This window comes from Podarcis cretensis, assembly GCF_951804945.1.
Source record: "Podarcis cretensis genome assembly, chromosome: 4".
NCBI classification, from domain to species: domain Eukaryota; kingdom Metazoa; phylum Chordata; class Lepidosauria; order Squamata; family Lacertidae; genus Podarcis; species Podarcis cretensis.
Window position 1 is genome coordinate 78,560,480 of NC_137173.1, and position 22,647 is coordinate 78,583,126.

The 22,647-nt window shown below is 46.2% G+C and overlaps 2 protein-coding genes across 12 annotated transcripts in view; one reads left to right on the forward strand and one right to left on the reverse strand.

The window, feature by feature from the left end:
• GPR45 (G protein-coupled receptor 45) lies at nucleotides 1-13,858 on the forward strand. 8 transcript variants are annotated; one of them, XM_079972938.1, is made up of 3 exons: nucleotides 1-125; nucleotides 2,394-2,441; nucleotides 9,920-13,858. In XM_079972938.1, exon 3 carries the CDS (start codon nucleotides 10,154-10,156, stop codon nucleotides 11,288-11,290), a length of 1,137 nt encoding a protein of 378 aa, XP_079829064.1. In that variant the 5' UTR covers nucleotides 1-125; nucleotides 2,394-2,441; nucleotides 9,920-10,153; the 3' UTR covers nucleotides 11,291-13,858. The 8 variants fall into 8 exon arrangements, with proteins under 8 accessions (XP_079829064.1, XP_079829062.1, XP_079829065.1 ...); XM_079972936.1 differs by lacking the exon at nucleotides 2,394-2,441; XM_079972939.1 differs by lacking the exons at nucleotides 1-125; nucleotides 2,394-2,441 and adding an exon at nucleotides 396-563.
• Nucleotides 13,280-22,647, reverse strand: part of TGFBRAP1 (transforming growth factor beta receptor associated protein 1) — a 25,729-nt gene continuing 16,361 nt past the window's right edge. For all 4 annotated transcript variants that reach the window (XM_079972566.1, XM_079972567.1, XM_079972569.1 and 1 more), the window contains 5 exons: nucleotides 21,432-21,575; nucleotides 20,755-20,901; nucleotides 18,589-18,748; nucleotides 16,065-16,498; nucleotides 13,280-14,571 (listed from right to left, as the gene is read on the reverse strand). In XM_079972566.1, coding sequence (XP_079828692.1) covers nucleotides 14,383-14,571; nucleotides 16,065-16,498; nucleotides 18,589-18,748; nucleotides 20,755-20,901; nucleotides 21,432-21,575 — 1,074 coding nt within the window. In that variant the 3' untranslated portion in view covers nucleotides 13,280-14,382. The remainder of the gene's footprint in view (nucleotides 14,572-16,064; nucleotides 16,499-18,588; nucleotides 18,749-20,754; nucleotides 20,902-21,431; nucleotides 21,576-22,647) is intronic.

Here is a 22,647-nt window from a genome sequence, read left to right on the forward strand (position 1 = left end):
TCGGCGGGAGCGCAGAGTGCGCGCTGGATGGAGCGCGCCGGGGTCGTCGCCGTCTCGGGGGCGCAGGCGGCAGGGCGCAGCGCTCGCCTCTCCGCGGCTGCCTGCTTCCTTGCAGCGGAAACGAGGTACGTGGCTCGGATGCGCGCACGCGTTGTCTGGAGGGGCGAGCTACCGGATTTTTATTTTTTTAAGGGTTTGCGGGGAGTGGAGAAACCTCCTGCTACCTTTTAACTATGCATATTCATCTGGCCTGAATTAAACTCTCAGCAACCGGGGATCATCATGCATAGCAGAAAAAAGAGGGGGGGGGGGGGAGCCGTGCATTTCCCGGTGCTGCAAGAAACTGAAGCCCGGACTGGCTGTTTGCGTGGCGCTGCCTGCAGTAGCTGTCTAGCGCCAAGGTGCAGCACTTTGGTCTGTCTGGGAGCTCTGATGGTGCGCTTCGCTATCCTGCCGGTTTTCTTGGCAGCAGCCTGTCTCTCTTGAAAGGCATTTTTTCCAAATACTCCTCCACCACCACCACTAAATTGGGGGTGTTGCACCGATCTCTGCAAAATGCTACGGTAAGCGAGGTGCAGGAGAGGAAGCTAAACGTATTATGTAACTAGCCAGCACTTCTGCCTCATCATCTTTTCTTTTTTAAAATTGCACTTCACAGCATGTGCAGCGTAGAAACGAACGGTCAAAGCTGGTAAGGAAACACTGTATGTAGGGTCCTTATGAAGGGATGTGGTCAAAAATTTTAAGGAGAGCCGGAACTTCGCTAAAATGATGGCTCAGTTGGAAAGTCAACAGTCCCTTGTGGGGAAACCCTGTTTTTTTTATTGCAGTGGTTTTTATCTCCTTCCTTGGAGGTTTTCAAGCAGAGGTTGGATGGCCATCTGTCATGGATGCTTTGGTTGAGATTCCTGCATTGCAGGGGTTGGACCAGAATGACCCTCGAGGTCCTTTTGCAACTCTGCAATTCTGTGATTCTAAGTTGGCGAGGCAGAGTCGCCTTCATTCAAGACCATTCCCAGGCCATTCTGCTGCAAGGCAGTGGTCCGCAGAAGGGTGACACACACACACACACACACACACACACACACCCCACCACCTAGAGCGTGGCTCAAAAACAGACCCAGTTCGCCTCCCGAAGGAATTCCTAATTGATGAGGTGAGTCAGGGTCACAGAAGGACCTTCCAGACATGCATCACTACTAAAGGGAAGGCTATCGCTCCAACGCGTGCTCTCTGCCTTCAGTGTCGGAGGCAGTATTGCTCCTGAATATCACTTGCTGGAAACCACAGAATGGGAGAGTGACCTCGTGCCTGAGGGTTTTCCACAGGCATCTGGGTGGTTGCTGTGAGAACAGGATCTTGCACTAGATTAGGCTTCCTCAACCTCAGCCCTCCAGATGTTTTGAGACTACAATTCCCAGCATCCCCGACCACTGGTCCTGCTTGCTAAGGATCATGGGAGTTGTAGGCCAAAAACATCTGGAGGGCCGAGGTTGAGGAAGCCTGCACTAGATAATCGGCCTTCTGGTCTGGTGCCTGGTTTATACCTCACCTGATCCACGATTTCCAAAGATCCTGTGCACCTGGGCGTGAACTTGAGATGCTGACTTTGAAGTAAGTGCATAGAAGATTGTTCAGTACAGTGGTACCTCGGGTTAAGAACTTAATTTGTTCTGGAGGTCCGTTCTTAACCGGAAACTGTTATTAACCTGAGGTACCACTTTAGCTAATGGGGCCTCCTGCTGCCGCCACACCTCCAGAACACAATTTCTGTTCTCATCCTGAAGTAAAGTTCTTAACCCGAGGTACTGTTTCTGGGTTTGCGGAGTCTGTAACCTGAAGCATCTGTAACCTGAAGCATCTATAACCCGAGGTACCACTGTATGGTGCTAATGGTTGTGTATTGCTGTACTGCATGTTGTCTTCATGGCGGTTTGCCCAAAGGAAGCTATTTGTCAGTTTGTCTGGGTGGCTCTTACTTCAGGCATCTGATGTACAGCTTCATTGCAGAGCAAATAATTCACCTCTGGTATCTCACAGCCAAATTGCCCTAGAATCATAGAATTGTAGAGTTAGGAAGAACCTCAAGGGACCTTGCAATGCAGGAATCGCAGCTTAAGCATCCATGATGGCAGCAGAGCCCGTTTCTCCTAAATGCAGGTCTCTCCCAATTACCTATGAAACGAGGCCAGGGATCCTTTTATTTTATTATAAACAATATTTCTAAGGAGATAGAACAAAACCTTCTGGCGTCATAAACATGATGTATAAGATGACAAAGTGCAAAAGGGGGGAACACAACAGAGACATAGTAGCTCAGTCAGTGGAGCATGAGACTCAATCTCAGGGTCATGCGTTCAAGCTCACATTGTCAAAATATTCCTGCATTTTAGGGGGTTGGACTTGATGACCGTCGTGGTACCTTCCAGTTCTTCTATACTGTGAGTCTGATTCTAATACATATGCAATTAGGAAAAGTTTTTTTTTAAAAAAAGCTGAAAATTTTGTAACATAGAAAAATAAGTGACCACACAATACCTTGCTATTTATTATTCTGGACACAAAGATATTTCTGTGTTTTCTCAAATTAGCTTTCCTTAATAGTACTGTTTGCTGTTAGTAATGCTTCTTGAGCCAAACTGAAGAGGAATAAATTTTGAGAGTGAAAGGAATGTGTAGGTCAGAAGTTCTGAGTCTTCCTAACTTACCCACGTCTTAGAGGCTCGCTCTCTGTTTGATGAGGCACTTTTTCCCCACTGGAGTTGACTTCAAAGGTTGGAGCCTAACCGAGAAGAAAATGATTACTGGGAAATAGACTGTGGAGAGAGGTAAGCCTCAAATGGATGAGGGATTTTTGAGGGGAAATTTACTGAGACCTTTCATGAATGCCACAGGAGTTCCGTGTGGGCGCCAAGTTGGGAACCCCTGGGTTAAGCAGTTACCTCTTTCCCCCCGCCCCCAATAACTGGTACACTCTTTAGTGAATACACTTTCCCTCAAGTTTATATAACATATAGGTTATTAATTCTCAGGAGAATTGCCTCATCTGCAAAATAATAATAATAATGCAGCAGTTTGATGTTTTTGTCTTTCTGTTTATTTCATATTTTAGTGTGTCCTGTCTATTGATTGACCAGATTTCCAGAGTTTTGAAACCTTTCCATTTTCAGTGCTCATAACTTTGCTTCTTTCTCCCTTTCTGCCACCCCAAGTTCTTAATATTTTTACAAAACAGCCGAGCCTCTCTGGGGCAATAACAGATGGAACACCTGTTTGAAGTGGATCTCTCTAAAACATCTTCCAGCTCGGCGTCATCTCTTAAAATGCCTTTAGTTAAAAAACTAAATCCTTGACTTCCTTAGCCTTGTAACCTAGCTGAACCAAGCAGGCTGGCGTCTTAACTCACTGTGCCAGTGATTCCACCAAGATCCTGCACAGTATTTGGGTAAATCTGTGCTTCAGACTTAGGCCAGTTTAAGAGTTGTTCTTTCTCCTAGGGATTCCTGGAAACTGTCATTGCAGGGTGTAGTGTAGTTCTGGCATGCCCTCAGCCTTTCTCTCCAAAAACCTACGGTTCAGTCAGCTTCTGTTCCCTAAGGATGGGAAGACCATGTAGTCCAATGCACCAACTTAGCATCTCTCAGGGAAGCCTTGCAAATCTGGCACTAGTTATCACCAAGACAGCCCACCTCCTCTACAACTTTACAAAAATGGCCCTTTCCTGAAGTACATCTCAATCACTAGCATGCTCTAGTTATCTCCCGCTTGGACTACTGCAATGCACTTTACGTGGGGCTACCTATGAAAGTGACCCGGAAACTGCAACTAATCCAGAATGCGGCAGCTAGACTGGTGACCGGGAGTGGCCGCTGGGACCATATAACACCGGTCTTGAAAGACCTACATTGGCTCCCGGTACGTTTCCGATCACAATTCAAAGTGTTGGTGCTGACCTTCAAAGCCCTAAATGGCCTCAGCCCAGTATACCTGAGGGAACGTCTCCACCCCCATCATTCAGCCTGGACACTGAGGTCCAGCTCTGAAGGCCTTCTGGCAGTTCCCTCCCTGTGAGAAGTGAGGTTACAGGGAACCAGGCAGAGGGCCTTCATGGTAGTGATGCCTGCCCTGTGGAACACCCTCCTTGTCAGATGTCAAGGAAATAAATGACTATCCGACTTTTAGAAGACATCTGAAGGCAGCCCTGTTTAGGGAAGTTTTTAATGTTTGATGTTTTATTCTGTTTTTAATCTGTTGGGAGCCACCCAGAGTGGCTGGGGAAACCCAGCCAGTTGGGCGGGGTAGAAATGATTTTATTATTATTATTATCATTGCCTGGAAGCTGCCTGGGCACAAAGGGGCACACATCTTCATTTTGCAACTGACACCAGAAGCTTCTCAGACAAGACCATTAAGAGTAAATTTTTCTATGCTAACTTTTGCCCAGTGTAGGGTCAGACGAATGTTCTGGTTTACTGCTTTATTTTCATTTTGATTGCACAGACTTGGTGTTTCTCACCGTTACCCCATTTTCAAGACAACTTTAAAATAACCTGCTTAATTGGATACTGATTTTTGGACACACTCAAGGTTTGGTGGTTCCCCCATTTTGCTTAGAGCGTTTGGGTTAGACTAATAATACTTGATAAAGTGGCCGGGAAAGGACGCAGACTGTAGTTGTCAAGGAGGAGACTTGGATTTCTCCCTTTTTACCTACTCCTGAGTAGACCACTGAAAGGGCATTCTTCCCCCCATCAAACTCTGAGAGGCTTGAGACTGAACCAGGGACTTTCTGTGCAAGTATTCAGGCATCATTCTTTCTCAGCCCTACGCCCAAGGATTGAACCTGGGACCTTTTGCATGCAAAGCAGATTATTTATTTATCTAGACAATTTATATACCGCTTAATTACGTCTGTCTCTAAGTGGTGTATAGGAGGATCAGTACAATGGAACTGAAACGAGTGAAATCAGTGAAATCAGTATTCCATTGGAAAGCCTGTTGGAATGCCAAGCTCTTCCATGAGCACCTGACATGCAATAAGGAGGAGCCTGTCTGACCTCAGGTGGAAGGGAGTTTTGTAAAATTGGGCCCACAATACTGAACATACAGCAGCTGGTGGCTACCTAAGCCATGAGGGGGCACTACCTCTGACTCCCTTGAAAATCCTAGGGATCTGGTAGAACGATAATGGATCAGGTGGTTCCTAAGGTATCCTGGACCCAGGTTGTTCAGGGCCTAATAAACTTCTGTATCGGGAAGTTTTTAATGTTTGTTCTGTTGAAAGCTGCCCAGAGTGGCTGGGGCAGCACAGCCAGATGGCTGGGGTAGAATAATGCAAGAACGTTGGACAGATGGGTGGGGTGTAAATAATAAAATTATTATTATTATTATTATTATTATTATTATTATTATTATTATTACAGTGGTACCTCAGGTTACAGACACTTCATGTTACAGTCTCAGCTAACCCAGAAATAGTACCTCGGGTTAAGAACTTTGCTTCAGGATGAGAACAGAAATCGTGCGGTGGCAGTGGGAGGCCCCATTAGCTAAAGTGGTACCTCAGGTTAAGAACAGTTTCAGGTTAAGAACGGACCTCCAGAACGAATTAAGTTCTTAACCTGAGGTAAAGGTAAAGGGACCCCTGACCATTAGGTCCAGTCGTGACTGACTGGGGTTGCGGCGCTCATCTCGCTTTATTGGCCATGTGGCCAGCATGACTAAGCCGCTTCTGGCGAACCAGAGCAGCGCACGGAAACGCCGTTTACCTTCCTGCCAGAGCTGTACCTATTTATCTACTTGCACTTTGACGTGCTTTCGAACTGCTAGATGGGCAGGAGCTGGGACTGAACAACCGGAGCTCACCTCGTCGTGGGGATTCAAACCGCTGACCTTCTGATCGGCAAGTCCTAGGCTCTGTGGTTTAACCCACAGCACCACCCGCATCCCTAACCTGAGGTACCACTGTATTATTATGCAAGAATGTAGGGCAGATTCATTCCTACTGAGCTATAACTGATTGAACGTTGAACATTGCAGGTAAACCTCTCATTGTGGGAAGCCACCTACTTAAATAAGCCAAGATTGTGAGACCCACACTTGCCTCTCTAGTCCTTGTTTCTGGAAGTGTTCTGGTCTCATCCAGCCCAGTCGCACTTCTACTTTAGGGTGCTTCTCTCCCCCCCCCCAGCTTTGTTTTCTAATTTCCCCCCAAGTTGTCAGTTTGCTTCAAATATGCGCTATTCTTCCTTGGTTACGATGGATCGCTCACTAATTTAGCACCGAGGTCGTGTCTCCTTTTCAAGTGAGGGATTGCCATGGTGACACCTTGACGGATATGAATGCTGTTTCCTTGCCTGACAAGATCCGAGTCAACCAGCTAATGGAGCCCCGCTGAAGCCTTGCGTGGGGGAGAATGGCATGCACAGCTCTGTGCCATTCACAAAGAGCTACCTTGCTGCGACAGTTCATTGATCAGAGATAGCCCTTATCGCAAGGTTCAAGTTGGAAGCCTTGCTTTTGTCCAACATTTAACAAAGCACATTTATTTAAAGACCAATGTTTCATTTCAACGGGAAGCATTTGGAACTGTCAGGTTAAGTGGCTCATTTAAATATTGCCCATGTATCTCTGTCGTGTCAATTTCTTTAAAAAAAAAAAAAGGGGGGGCAATTTTTCACTACCAGGCCTGACAGGCAGCGGGTTATAATGACAACAGATCAGGGGGTAGGTTGTTCCACGACATCCTTTTTGAAACTTCTTCCTCAAATATTATTTTTGTTGTTTCAGAGCAAACTCGGGAAAATACCGTATTTTTTTGCTCTATAAGACTCACTTTTTCCCTCCTAAAAAGTAAGGGGAAATGTGTGTGCGTCTTATGGAGCGAATGCAGGCTGTGCAGCTATCCTAGAAGCCAGAACAGCAAGAGGGATTGCTGCTTTCACTGCGCAGCGATCCCTCTTGCTGTTCTGGCTTCTGAGATTCAGAATATTTTTTTTCTTGTTTTCCTCCTCCAAAAACTAGGTGCGTCTTGTGGTCTGGTGCGTCTTATAGAGTGAAAAATATGGTATTTAATTGGGGGGGGGGGAACCAATGTATCTTTTGTTGGGAATAAATTAAAGCAAACTTCTGGAGGGAAAAAATCAGATGGTGGGGTATAATGATCATGGTGATGTGAACAGGCTTTATTTTATATTTCTTTACAACTGATCGTGGGTCCAGATCCAAGAGTTAATGTTCTGATACCTCAGGAGGTTAGCGGTGGGGAGCTAAACCAAAAAAAGGCAATGCACAGGAAATTTATCCCTCCTTGATATTGCAGATGGTGAACTGCTAGCCTGCAGGCCGGATGTAGCTCATTGCATCTTTGGGTCCGGCTTCTAACTCCACAGCTGCACCCAGCCACTGCGCATGGTTGCTGCATGAGGCAAGTTTTATGAGGCTGACAGCACATGGAGGGGAGAGTGAACACTGAACAAGAACTGCAGGAAGCAGGACCCAGACTCAGCGGTTGTTCTAAAGGGCTAGCTCAACATTCCTCAAATCTGCCTGTGGAGGAAGGCAAGAATCAGTTGACCCCTGATTATTTTGCTGAATCAGGAGCTGGGCACCTTTGCCTTCCAGCGGTTGCTGAACTGCGGCAGCTATCAGCCCTCAAAAGCGTGGCCAGTGGCTAGGGATGATGGGAGTTGTGGTTCAGCAACCTCTGGAGGACCAAAGGTCCTCACTCCTGGGTGAAATCAACCCACCTGAGCAAACCCAAACCTGCAAGTGAATGCACTGACCATCACCCCCCCCCCTGCAGTGTTGGAAGCCGGGGGCTACATATGAGTTGCATTTGTGTGTGTTAACTTCTTAATCGTAGCAGAGCAATATTGGGGGGGGGCGGGGGGGAAGGGATTTGGAGCAAACATACTTTAAGGCAGCCTAGGACCCTACAAGAGAACTTACTCATGCCTAGGAGACCACGGGAGGTGCTTGTTTGCCGCTTGTGGAGAGAACATTGTGCAGAAAAAGAACATCTTGTTATTGCTGAGCTGATGGTTCTGCAGAAGGGAACACTGCTGTTCCAAGGCACTTTTTCCTGCTTTTGTTACTTCCGATTTCTGATGTTCCGAATTGCATTACTGAATAGACTGCATTACTTGAGCGGCCGCAATACAGTTATGTGTAGAAGTGTTTCAGTTGGTTTGTATTTATTGACAGGTAGGTCGCCGTGCTGGTCTGCCATAGTCGAAACAAAATGAAAAAATTCCTTCCAGTAGCTCCTTAGAGACCAACTAAGTTTGTTATTGCTATGAGCTTTCATGTGCATGGCACACTTCTTCAGATACCTGATGCATGCACACGAAAGCTCATACCAATAACAAATTTAGTTGGTCTCTAAGGTGCTACTATGGGACGCGGGTGGTGCTGTGGGTTAAACCACAGAGCCTAGGGCTTGCTGATCAGAAGGTCGGCGGTTTGAAGCCCCGCGACGGGGTGAGCTCCTGTTGCTCGGTCCCTGCTCCTGCCAACCTAGCAGTTCAAAAGCATGTCAAAGTGCAAGTAGATAAATAGGTACCGCTCCAGCGGGAAGGTAAACGGTGTTTCCGTGCACTGCTCTGGTTCGCCAGAAGCTGGCCACATGACCTGGAAGCTGTACACCGGCTCCCTTGGCCAATAAAGCGAGACGAGCGCCACAACCCCAGAGTAGGCCACGACGACCTAATGGTCCGGGGTCCTTAAGGTGCTACTGGAAGGAATTTTTTAATTTTGTATTTATTTGTTACACCTAGGGCAGCCATATGTGCGTGTTTAATTCAAGTGCCTGCTTTGTTCACATACAGAGAAAGGGAGAAGGAAATCCATTCTCTACAATAGGAGTGAGGAACTTGTAGCTCTCCATAAGTTGTTGGACTCCCATTAGACCCAGCCAGAATGGCCAAGGGTCAGGAATAAAGGAAGTTGTACTCCAGCAAAGATCTGGCTGGTCACAGGCCACCAACCCCTGCTCTACATGAAAGAGAGCAAAACATGCTCCCTTCTTCATCTTAGGTTGCTCCATGCTGCTATTTTAAGCATATTTTTTTCGCAGGCTGATTCCTGTATCAGAGATAGTCCTGCCCCAGCAAGGGGATTGGTTTCTGAATACAGAGCAGGATCAGCAGTTAGAGCAGCATTTAGGCCTCTGGTACAGAATGTGTTTGCTGTAGCCATCAGCAGCCATGAAACCTGATCCTGCAGTAATGAAACTAATATAATTGGCACACTGTGGAGGTAATCACAAGGTGCCAATATTTTTCAGATAATGCTGAACCATGTTACAACTCGGAAGCTTGCTTTTGCTTAATGTTTGTCCATGCAATTTTGATTTGAATATTTCAATAAGATCATTTAGAAATACTATAAACAAAAAGGTTTTAAGGTTCGTGTCGGAAGGAAGCTATTAAATGGCCAGGCAACCAGTTTCCAAGGTTTTCCCAGTCACTGAATAAGTGGCTTACCAAAGTAATAGATCTAAATGTAAGTAGAAGCTAGCTGTTGTAAACTAAGAAGTGGCACTTTGTTGTATGATACAGTGGTACCTTGGGTTACATACGCTTCAGGTTACATACACTTCAGGTTACAGACTCCGCTAACCCAGAAATAGTACCTCGGGTTAAGAACTTTGCTTCAGGATGAGAACAGAAATCGTGCTCCGGCGGCACGGTGGCAGCGGGAGGCCCCATTAGCTAAAGTGGTGCTTCAGGTTAAGAACAGTTTCAGGTTAAGAACGGACCTCCGGAACGAATTAAGGACTTAACCCGAGGTACCACTGTACTGAGTATTCAGTACCTTGCCCATACTTTTTCAATGGAAAGGAAACCATCAATGTAGACATATTACTAAAAAACCAATAGATGAGTTACCACCATATTTCTTTTCTCTGATTTTCCAGAGCCACGTCTCTCTGAAGATACGCACTTGATAATGGCCACGCTTCTATTTGGGTGTTGCAGAAGCCCGTGCTCCTCTAAAATTGCTGCAATCTGCTTTGTCAATGCTTGCTTAAGAAACATTTTTTCAGACAGACTTAGCCACAGACTAACACCTGGTTTGAGTTTGTATGGCCGATAAGATGGGAAAATGGCAGCCGCCATTGAGTTAGCAGGAAGAGGGTTTTGCATCTCGGATGCCGGCATTTTGCACTGTGATGGCATGCAACCAGACTCCTGCAGACTTCGTTGTCGCTCTGAATGTAAGCACCTGGCTCGCAGACCCCAGTTACACAGTGCTCCCAACCCCGCTCAGGATACTGCTGGCCATTATCATGCTATTCATGATTGCTGTTGGATTTCTGGGCAATGCTGTCGTCTGCCTGATTGTCTACCAGAAACCAGCCATGCGCTCGGCGATCAACCTGCTTTTAGCTACCTTGGCTTTCTCGGATATCATGCTGTCGTTGTTCTGCATGCCTTTCACCGCCGTCACTATTCTGACGGTGAGCTGGAACTTCGGGGCTCGCTTCTGCCGAATATCTGCCATGCTGTACTGGTTCTTCGTCTTGGAAGGGGTCTCGATACTCTTGATCATTAGCGTCGACCGATTCCTCATCATCGTCCAGCGCCAAGACAAACTCAACCCCCAGCGCGCCAAAGTCATGATTGCGGTTTCTTGGGCCTTTTCCTTCTGCATCTCTTTCCCTTCAGTGGTTGGGTGGATGTTCGTAGAAGTCCCGAGCCGCGCTCCCCAGTGTGTCCTGGGCTACACAGAATGCCCTGCAGACCGAGCCTATGCCGTGATGCTCCTTGTGACTGCTTTCTTCGTCCCGTTCAGCATCATGCTGTACTCTTACCTCTGCATCCTGAACACTGTCCGCCGCAACACTGTCAGAATCCACAACCACGCCGAGAGCGTCTGCTTGAGTCAGGTGAGCAAACTAGGCCTCACCGGGCTGCAGAAGCCTCGCCAGATGAACGTCGACATGAGTTTCAAGACCAGGGCCTTCACGACTATCCTCATCCTTTTCGTCGGCTTCTCTCTGTGCTGGCTTCCGCACACGGTGTTTAGCCTGATGTCTGTGTTTAGCAGAAATTTCTACTACAGCCCTTCTTTCTACATCACCAGTACCTGTGTGTTGTGGCTGAGTTACCTCAAATCCGTATTCAACCCTGTCATCTATTGTTGGAGGATCAAGAAGTTCCGCGAGGCCTGTCTGGAGTTCATGCCAAAAACATTCAAGATCTTCCCCAAAGTGCCTGGACGAACGAAAAGGAGAATAAGGCCAAGCACAATATATGTCTGTAGCGAGCACCAATCCGCAGTTTAGGAACCGTAAAAAGAAAAAATACTGAGCAGCTTGTATCTTCCGTCACTGCCCTCACAGCACCATGCTGTTTTCTTTAATGTGTTGATTGTAACCCAGAAAACTTAGGGAGTTTTGTTCTTGTTATCCATTAAATTGAAGCACTTCCCACACTAGTCTCATTGTCAGATTAAACAAGTGTTGTGGTCTTACCAAATACACTGCCAAATAAAATATACTGCCTGTATTTTCTTCTATTTTCTTCTACTTAGGAAAAAGCATCACCAACAGCCAAGCGCACACGGTGAAATAATCGGTATCGGATTTTAGCTCCATGACTCCCCATTATATTATTTAGGTTTGTCCTGCGAAGAGCAACACGCGGCAACAAATTGGCAGTGTGAAGCCCAACAAAACACAATGAGGCAGAAATCTTCCCTTGTGTTTTATCTATCATTTTGCACAATCTAGCAAAAGTGGGTTGTGATTGAAAACATTTAATTTCATGGAAGAGCCCAGGTTATGTATGTGCTGTTAAATGCAAGATCACATTTTGTTCTTTCTAGGTTTATTCTCTTAAAAATAACAGTAAGAGAGAGAGAGAGAGAGGGAGAGAGGGAGAGAGAGAGAGAGAGGGAGAGGGAGAGGGAGAGAGAGAGAGAGAGAGAGAGAGAGAGAGAGAGAGAGAGAGAGAGATATCAGTTTTGGGACCACGGAAGCTGCAGGAGATGAGCCCAACCCCCTGGCTGCTATACTGATGAAGGACCACCACCCACCATCAGTTTCGTGAACAAAGTTTCTAATGCCCACTGGAGAGAGGAGCTCTCAGGAATGGCACCCCAGTTGTGGAATACCCTTACCTGAGAGGCTCATCTGGCGCCTTTAGGTGCCAGGAGGATGTTTAATTCTCTTACACCCTTTGTGATTTTAACATCTCAGCTATAATCCACTGTTTTATGTCATGTATCTTGTTTACGGTGTGAAAACTAGTTCTCCAATATATAATTTTTGGCTGCGATTGTTTCTGTATTTATTTATTAATGTTTTAAATGGTCTTTTTATAGTTTCCTGCTTGTTTGCTGGTCGTAGGAGGTTATTAGGCAGCCATGATAAATAATGCCGCACCTAGTCTGACCCTTAAGTCTACAACTCCCATCATCCCTAAGCTAGCAGGACCAGTGGTCAGCGATGGTGGGAATTATAGTCCAAAAGCAGTTGGAGACCCAAGTTTGGGAAACTCTGCTTTAAACAATCGGTTCTATTCAGTCACTAGCTAAGCACAAGAGTTGACCGAGCCTTCTGGGAGGAGAAACCTCTTGAAACATTCATGGTACACCAATGCAACTCTGCAGCCACTCTGCCCATTTTCGTTCCAAGGACTTTTGCTTCAGGTGCAAAGTACAAAAGCCTGTATCAGGTGTGGGGGACCTTTGACCCTCCTGATACTGCTGAACTGCTCCCCCTGCCCACGATCAGTCCCAGAGAGCAGGGGACGAAGGGAGTTGTTCGGCTGTATCACACCTGCATTATAAGGTGCAGAAAAGCACCCAAAGCTTGCTTTGGGTTTTCTGGAGGAATAGCACAGCCTCCCCAAAATAAATGTAAAGGTTTCACTCAAAGAGGCAGCACTGCTTTTCCAATCTTTTAAACTGAATAAAGTGGTACCTCGGGTTACATACGCTTCAGGTTACAGACTCCGCTAACCCAGAAATAGTACCACAGGTTAAGAACTTTGCTTCAGGTTGAGAACAGAAATCGTACTCCGGTGGCGCAGCAGTAGCAGGAGGCCCCATTAGCTAAAGTGGTGCTTCAGGTTAAGAACAGTTTCAGGTTAAGAATGGACCTCTGGAACGAATTAAGTATTTAACCCGAGGTACCACTGTGTTAGGAGTGACACAGAGCAACACAGATGGGTGTGTATGTTTGTATGTATGTACAAATAATGTAGTAAAACAGCACATTACCTACACACAGTGGTGTCTTTTCAAAAAAAAAAAGTTTGGCACGCTATACTTCCGTATCCACAGAGCATTTATTAAGTGTTATCAAGCTTACTGCGCACCATCGCGATGCAACCACGGACGTTGCGGTGACTGCATCCCTTAATCCCTTTGAATGAACCCATTCTTGCAAAGGAGCTCAGAACCGCAGATTATTTCTTCACATAACCTCAGGTGTAGACTCTTCAAAAGCTATACCTGGAATTACCGGTTACATGTGTTTGCTCTAGGGGAATGCCGATATAAAAACCATTTCATTCAACTGTATTTACAGAACATCTGTATGATAATAAATAAGTCGTTACAGTTATTAAAGACTCTTCCTTCCTTCCCACCTACCCACCCACACCCACCTCCGGTCGATGGTTTATGAATCCAGGTGGCAGACCCTGGTGATTTTGCTGCAATTAGTAGTGTCAGAAACAGTGGCTTTTTCATAGCATGGTGATCCTGTCATCATGCATCCTCCCCATTTGAGCAGGAGGTCCCATGGGGTCCTAGCGCTTCGAAGAGGTTTTGTAACAAATGGACTTGCATGGCAGAGAATAAAGGACAAAGGCTCAAAAGTGCAACAAATCGTTTTTGTTTTTTTTTACAAAAAAAACAGTATCAAGAGCACAGAACAAGTTCATGACGCTGTCCCGGCAGGCAAAATTTAGACCCGGCAGAGAACATAATGCAGGCTATGCTCTACTCTCAAGAGAAAAGTGCTCCTTCATGCCACTTATTCAAGAGACAGAATCGGTTTTCTGGGGAAGAGATATTTTTGCTCATCAGCCCCTCTCCTTCCTAGACCACTTGATCACCGAATTCAGTGCACGTTTTAATATAGGTATATGTATTTTTAAAAAGCTTTTCCGTTCCCCACCCCCTCCCCAGCACCCTTACCGTGAGGAAAGTATTTGTTCGTTATATAAACACCTGCAATTTCTTGTGCTGCCTACATTCATAAGAGATCAGCAGTTTAAGAGGCCGTGTTTGACCAAAAGTCCTCCTCCATCAACCCCAGGGCAAACTCCTCTCTCCTCGACTTATTTTTGTTTCGCCCAGCAGAGTCCCCTTCGGTTACTCTAAGGAGTTAACCAACGCAGCATCTGGCACTATCTTGGGCATATTTCATGTCCGTCTGCTGGGGCTGGAGAGATGGTGGTTTGTGCTGGAATTCACATGTCGGTTCGCAGCGCAGTGTGTGTGGACCACGCTGCCGTTTGGGTACCTGACGAACGCAGGCTCGCCGAAAGGGCTTTGACACATCTGGCAGACCTTTCTGTCCGATAGAACCGTTGGGATCCCTTTTAGCTTCACCTGCAAAGCGGGAGAATCAAGCCAAAGAGCCGCTGAAAACGTGAACCGATGAGGGTGCTAAGAGGCTGTCGTTTTGTCACAGGGACTATTGCTACTCTGAATGGTATTCAGTGCTAGAGTGGAGCCATTGAAGTGAATGGACAGGAGTCATTTAGGTTCATTCATTTCAAAGGGGCTACTCGTGAGTTGGACTTAGCTGAGTGCGACCCTCTGCGTACTTCACTGGTGGCATATGCCGTCTACTAGAATTGGTGCAATGATCATTCCCTGACATGCTTTTTTGGTAAACTAATCAAGCTACAATTCCAAAGTTTCTTTCTGGAAGCCCTGACAGTAAGGGGTATTAAAAAGCTCTTTAGGGGTACAGCCATGTAGTTCATCTGTACATGAATGCAAAATTCCATATGTAGGATGTAGACGTTTGCTTTAATCTGCTTTTGGTTTATGGCCAATTTAAAATTTTAAAGAACATTTAAATAGTCGTTTTAATGAGAATTCTATTGCTTTGTTTGTTTTTAAAACTGCTTTGAGGTTTGCTTGCTTTTACAGTCAAGCAGCGTATCAACTTTATGAGACAAATAAGGTCTATGGAAGGCGGTGGTAGGGCTTATAGTTCACTATTTTATATATTATATTCTGGTAAAGATGCAAATACTCCCCTCTTCCCAACTCTGCTTCCTTCTCCCAGGGCAGCTTTGGGAGAACATCCATCACACCGGTTCTGTGTGTGTGTACAGCAGAGGTAGCCAATCTCATACCTTCTTGATGCTGCTGAACTTGAAATTCCCATCAGCTCCAACCAGCCTGGCCAAGAGGCAAGAATGATGAGAGCTACAGTTCAACAACACCTGGAGGACCGCAGGTTTCCCACCCCAATGTCTATGAAGGCTTGCCTCTTTCCCGTGGCTTATTACCTTCTGACACAGCTGAAAGCCTGCCTTAGGAAGGTGCCTCCCCGTGCCCTTGCACTAAAAAGGTTTTGCCACGTTGAACAAAAATGGCATACAGTGGACCCTCTAGTTATGTACCGCTCTGGATACGTAACTTTCAGGTTACGAATGTGGCAAAACCATTTTAGTGCAAGGGCACGGGAGGCAGCTTCCTAAGGGAGCCAATTTGATTCCCTCCCCCTCTTTCTTTTTCCTTTCTCCTCCTGTGATGAGGCTGCATTTTAATATTTTAATGTTTCAATATTTTAATGTTGTATTTTAATCTTGTTTTTAAGTTGTATTCATTCAACTTGTTTTTATTATTGCTCGTTAGCTGCCCTGAGCCTGGCCTTGGCTGGGGAGGGCGGGGTATAAATAAAAATTATTATTATTATTATTTAAACATGGCAAATACTTCCGGGTTTCGCCACGTGCGCATGTGCTGAAGCGATCTGTGCACCTCGTGCATGCACAGAAGCGGCGCCTCTGCCTACGGACTTTTCGGGTTGCGGATGGACCCCCAGAATGAATTTAATTCGTATCTGGGGGGTCCACTGTACTCACCTTCTCGTGCGTGTAAGTGAGGTTCTCCGCTTTTGCTAAGCTCAGTGCGATCTGCGTCATTCTTTGTGCATGGATGCTTTCCCGCATGGAGCCGCAGAGAAACGAGGAGAGGAGCTGCACCGACCAGGTGTCCGGTATGAGCTGCAAAACGCAGGCCGCGTCAAATTCGGCCGCATGGTTGTTTAGGAGGTCTACAGCCGCCATGGCCAGTTGGTGCTCCGATGTGCTGGAATTTAGATACTCCGAAAGGAGCATGTGGAAAAGCTTCTTCCTGTAAGGAAGGTCTTTGCTCTCCGAATTCCACACGCAGTACTCCTCCGCAGCAGCAAAGTCCTTCAGTTCGTGAACCAGGATATGCAAAGCTTTATCGTGCTGTTCCAGTTTCCCAAAGAGTATCGCACACTCCATGTGAAGATCTGTGCCGCTGATTTTATCTGCCGAATGTAACGTTTTAAGCAGAGGCCTTGTTAGAGTGCAAGAGAAAGCTATATTCCTAAGATAAGCTAGCCGTCTTAAAAGAACAACGGAAAACGAAGAGCAAGCAGAATGATAAAATCAAGAACAAAAATTCCCTCCCGACACTTGGCAGGGCAGTTACGTGTAGAATTCTGGGCTCATCGTTATGTTTCTGAATACAATGGTACCTCGGGTTAAGTACTTAATTCGTTCCGGAGGTCCGTTCTTAACCTGAAACTGTTCTTAACCTGAAGCACCACTTTAGCTAATGGAGCCTCCTGCTGCCACCGCGCCACCAGAGCACGATTTCTGTTCTCATCCTGAAGCAAAGTTCTTAACCCGAGGTACTATTTCTGGGTTAGCAGAGTCTGTAACCTGAAGCGTATGGAACCTGAAGCGTATGTAACCCGAGGTACCACCGTACAATGAGCAGGATGGAAATAAGACTCATTCACGAACAGAAGACATTCCCTTTCCGACACAGGGCTGGCATCCCACCTAACGCAGCTCTTTTACTCATTACTCTGCAGGATTCCCCCAGTTCTCAGAAACAGTTTTTGGGGAGCTACGAGGAAATGCAGCAGAAAGCAGAGCCCCGGGGAAGACTCTGGTGCAAGCCTGCTACTGGGATCCCTGCTGATATTTACCTTATTTTTGACAGTGCGGTTGCATTTAACGCATTAAACACACAGTTTAAAAGACCTATGTTCTTATGCCGCTAAAGCCACTTCTTAGAATTCATACATTGCTGGTGAGGAGATTTCACCCCTCCCATATCCAAGAATCTCCTGATGAGTCTGGTGATTTTCCAGAGAGGAGAGGCAGTGTTCTGCTCTCTACTTAATCTGCTCCAGCACCACATCAAAGAATCAGTCAGTGTGTCGGGGAGAGAGAGAGAGACTGAGTGTTAGAGATCGTGTGTATAGATAAGGTTGCTGCTAAGAGCAGCTGCAGACACTCAGTCCAGTTCAGCTTCTCCATTTAGCTCTGTATATAATTTGTATGATAGTTGTAGATAGAATAAAAGTAGTTATTCTACGGGACGCAGGTGGCGCTGTGGGTTAAAGCCTCAGTGCCTAGGGCTTGCCGATCGAAAGGTCGGCGGTTCGAATCCCTGCGGCGGGGTGCGCTCCCGCTGCTCGGTCCCAGCGCCTGCCAACCTAGCAGTTCGAAAGCACCTCCGGGTGCAAGTAGATAAATAGGGACCGCTTACCAGTGGGAAGGTAAACGGCGTTTCCGTGTGCGGCTCTGGCTCGCCAGAGCAGCGATGTCACGCTGGCCACGTGACCTGGAAGTGTCTCCGGACAGGGCTGGCCCCTGGCCTCTTAAGTGAGATGGGCACACAACCCCAGAGTCTGTCAAGACTGGCCCGTACGGGCAGGGGTACCTTTACCTTTACTAGTTATTCTACAGAGCTGCTCTCCGAGTTGTTTATGCTCTGCTATACTCTGCTGTGCGATGACTGTCTTCTTGTTGGAGTGAATCCGGTGCTCACAACTCTAAGCTGTGAGTCCACAGCACTTTGACCTGTTCCTGTGCAGAAGGTGGTCTCTGGAAGTGCTACCCAGCTCGCCTAGCCCAGTCAGGGCTGAAGTGTATGAGTCCAGTTGGTGGCACTGGCTCAAGGGCGATGCTGACAGCTGGCTGGGTTCATTTGTTGCCATACTGCAACAGGGAACAGACCCACACACTTGCCAAAATTACCTAATATGGGCTATGTCCAGTTGCCCAGGATCCCTCACTTCAGAAGTTATAGTGGAAGGATTCTGGCAATCAGGCACGTTACGCTGATGCCTGCATCAAATTCTGGAACACACTGAATTGCAGGAAGCTGCTCCTGGATCCCATAGCAAGCTGAACTAGGCCCGAGTTATCCTGACACTGTAATGATGCAACAGGAACCGGCATCAACACAAAGCATTTAGCGTTATCCCTCAGACAACTTGAGTTCAAATCACCCTTGTGCAATTCAGATGTTCTTTTCCTTTTCTCTGCCTGTGTAGCTGGTTAAAAAACAACAACACGCCCTTCATCAGACGCATATAAAATATAATTTCAGTTCTCTTACCTAAAATAAAACGAATTCTATAAAGGTCAGATTTCTGCAGAAGACTGCGTAGCTTCGCCTGCGATTTGCTCAATTCTTCACTCTTCTCTGCAGCCAGTGATTTCAGACGCAGGACTTCCTCCAGGTAAAGGACTGCCAGGTGGGTGTGGAATTTTTCCTTCTGCCAGTATAAAAGACAATATTTTAATTCCAAGACTTTCTCCATAAGTAGCTTTATTAATACTCCAACAATTTTTCAAAAACAACAAAATGGTTAAAAAGAAAACAAAACCATTTCAAAAGGACTGGGCACCTGCGCTCTGACAAATTCAGAAGTTTGAAATTCCACGTGCGCTGCAAGAGCAAAGGGATTCCGGAGCAGCACTTAAACATAATTCATTTGCCTTTCAAAATATGATCACCATTAGCAATAACTCAAGGAGCACGAATCCTATTATCTATTAATTCACATGCCACTTTTACCTTATCACAATTTTGTCACTCCTTCCTCTCATTTGCATCTCACCCATTCGAATTCAGCGGGCTTACCTAAGCCAGGGTCCTTCTTGCTTTTGGTAAAACAATTATTATATAAAATCGTGCTTCTAAAGCATTTGAAGTTATGCAAAAATTTATAATCTTGGAATTACTTCTTCCTAACCACCCACTGGCTGGCTTTTAAAAAAGAGAAAAGAAAGTGTGTGTGTGTGGGGGGGGAGCTCATCTTTTTAACAGCCTAATTCTCGAGATCCTACACTCCTAGTGCAAGGAGATAAGGCAGCTTTTGCCCCGTTGATGCAGGAGAAGTTGGGAGACACCAGTCATGCTGGAACACCCAAAACCAGAGAAAACACTTCATCAGACAAGGGAGATTTGGGCAGGGGTGGGGGATCCTTTGCAGCCCAAGGGCCACATTTACTGTGGGGAACTTTCCAGGGGCCGCATGGCAGCGATTGGTGGGGGCAGGCAAAATGAATGAAGCATTTTTAATGTTTATTTTTTTTTACAAGAGGATACATTCCAGCCATGCAAAGAGTCATCAGACAAGCAAGAGGCATCACCACAATTTAAGGACAGAATCCAACCAATTAAAAGCACTTGAGGAAGGGAAGGACCAATGAGGGATGCGGCTTGGGGGTGGGAAGAGTCTTGAAGGTCAGACAGAGGTCAGGAGGGGCACGTGTGGTCCCTGGGCCTGAGGTTCCCCGTCCTTGATGTGAAGCAGTGTTTCCCAAATTTGGGTCTTGAATTACAACTCCCATCGTCCCTAGCTAGCAGGATCAGTGGTCAGGGATGATGGGAACTGTAACAACAACAACAACAACAACAACAACAACAACAACAATAAACTTCCCTAAACAGGGCTGCCTTCAGATGTTTTTTAAAAGTAAGATAGTTGCTTACTGCCTTGACATCTGCTGGGAGGGCATTCTACAGGGCGGGCGCCACTACCGTGAAGGCCCTCTGCCTGGTTCCCTGTAACCTCACTTCTTGCAGTGAGAGAACCGCCAGAAGGCCCTCTGAGCTGGACCTCAGTGTAGAGCAGGCATAGGCAAACTCGGCCCTCCAGATGTTTTGGGACTACAACTCCCACCATCCCTGACCGCTGGCCTTGTTAGCTAGGGATCATGGGAGCTGTAGTCCCAAAACATCTGGAGGGCCAAGTTCCTTTTCTAGTCTGGTATAGAAGGACATTGTACCTTTGCCTTAGAAGCTGCCCAAGAGCACCTTTCTGGGATTAGGGGTGGGGCGGACATGCGTTTAGGGCTGCTCAAAAGCAGCCGGAGAAGGGAGCAGGATTCTATAGGAAGCATTTCCTCCTCTGCTTACGCTGCAACAGTAAATAGAACTGGGCTTCTGAGAGCAAATAATGTAAAGGGTAAGTCTTGTTTTTCCGTTGCTCCCATAGATAAGCAAAAGGGTCACCTTATGTGTGTACTTTGTGCCATAATTGCCTCCTGGTGTTAAATTATCCAGCTTGGTAATGGGCCTACTTAGAGTCTCAATAAGCAAGCAGAATGGAATAGGAGAAGTATTTTAAAGCTGCAAGTTACCATGGTTGCCCAGCAGCAATCTAGAGAACTAAAGGAACAACCTGGACTTATTTTTGAGCTTCAGACATAAACTGAACATCGAAACAGATGCACACCAGTTTTTATGCTACCAGATCCAACTATCGCCACTTACTTTCACTCTTCTTTCTAGAACCAAGAACTCTAGATATTTTACTAGTGATACGGGATATTTGTTAAGGCAGCTGATGACGTCGTCTGGATTAAAGCTGTTCTTCTGTTCTTCTTCCAAGGGTCTTCTAGTGAAGATGTACACACCAACCTAAAGCAAGATGCATTAAAAAAATATTAAGATTTGCAAAGCTTACATAAATGGCTGATGCCACACACAAGTCTCTGGTGCCAGGTTATCAATACCTGTTGCCTCATACTTGTTAAAAGGGACTGAAAATATCTGACCTTTTCTAGTGCTAATAAAATCAATGAAAACATGACAGTGTGCAACAGTGGATGTTTGAGGGAGGGAATGCACAATATTCAGTTTATACAGGATTAATGGTGGGGACACACAGCTGTGCTGCTGCCTCTCTCTTTAAAATATATATTTAATTTGAAATTATATCATGAGGCGGCCCATCTCACCTGGATCCGGGAGTGGATGACATTAAGAAATACAGATTTGTTAGACCTGGAAGGTTTCGACAACCAATATGGATGGCACACCTACCTAGGGGTTGGACTAGATGAATCTTGGGGTCCCTGCCAATGCTACAAGTCTATGGTACTCAAATATCCCAAGCAACAGCAATTTCAATTTCAAAAACCTCACCCCACAAATACCCAGCCACAAACCTCTTCACTTCGCTGCAGGACCCATTCTGCATACTTCCACACCAATTCATGGTCAGCGCAGGACGTAAGGAAGTCGACTATATACTCATAAAGATCTGTGCGTGTTGAGTCCTGGATGTCACCGTTAACAATTTTCACCCATAACTGAAGCCGAAAAGAAGCATGAAACAATCAAGTTCAGGTTTAATCCCACGGCAATAAAGCCAGCTGCTATTTTTCTTCAGGCTGTTAGTTAATATAAATTTACCCAAACCAACAGACTTAGCACACCGATGCGAAAGACTTGTGTAACAGCACCAACAGGAGCTGAGCACGGGTGCAAAGTGCAGGTCTTTCCCCTTGCCTCTGCGCTGGACTCCTAGAGCAAAAGTAAACATTCAACACAGGGCTGCCACCAAAAAGGGGACCCTGTGTCAAAATCCTTCCCTGCCCATCATCCTGGCAACAATTGGGCATGCTTACCCATGCTGTGCCATCTCCCCGATGTGATCTTCCCCGTCTACACTCCAAATCATTGCCTGCCTTCTTCCTTTTTGTATGTACAAATCTCTCCACCCCCTTTTATTCACAGAACACCAGCATTCTACCCGATTCTTAATAAGCGAACCTGCTCCCAGCTTCTAATGTTTTGGCCTGTAAGTGCAAAGATATCAGAGTGACCACAAGCGCTCCAAAGCGGATTAAAATTAGGTAGCTACTATTTCACACTGACTTATGAACCTTCCCCCACCTGCAGAGAGGCAAGAGGGACTTGTCCTGAGCTGATCTTAGATGAGCTATTGTGGTTTTAACCTCATACAATAAGCACTTTTTTTTTTTTTACTGCCGCAAGATAGGCAAACCAGAAATGTCCAGAGAAATGTCCAGAACAGCTGGACAAGGAATAGAAACAGAAGCCAGGAGACAACTAGATGATACACATGGCTAGAATGGTGGGTGACCAGCCACCTGAATAGCATGCCTGACCTTCAACTGATTTTGCCACGCGGTCACTGCTGCCGCCACCCTCTTGCCCAGATATGCTGAAAGAGCTGAAAGGTAACCAGAAAAAGGGAGCAACACAGACACACCAGGAATTCTGTTCCCCTTTCATTAGCTCAGCTCTCTACCTGGAGAGCAGCAACAACAACAGCTTTAAATGCATGAACATGCATGACAATTGCCTAATGGCCAGAACGGGAACTGAAACGTGAGTTGAAACGTTTTGCTTCGCCAT

Excerpts from the sequence above, each read along its gene's own strand:
- GPR45 (XM_079972938.1), top strand. The coding sequence starts at position 10,154 with ATGCCGGCATTTTGCACTGTGATGGCATGCAACCAGACTCCTGCAGAC.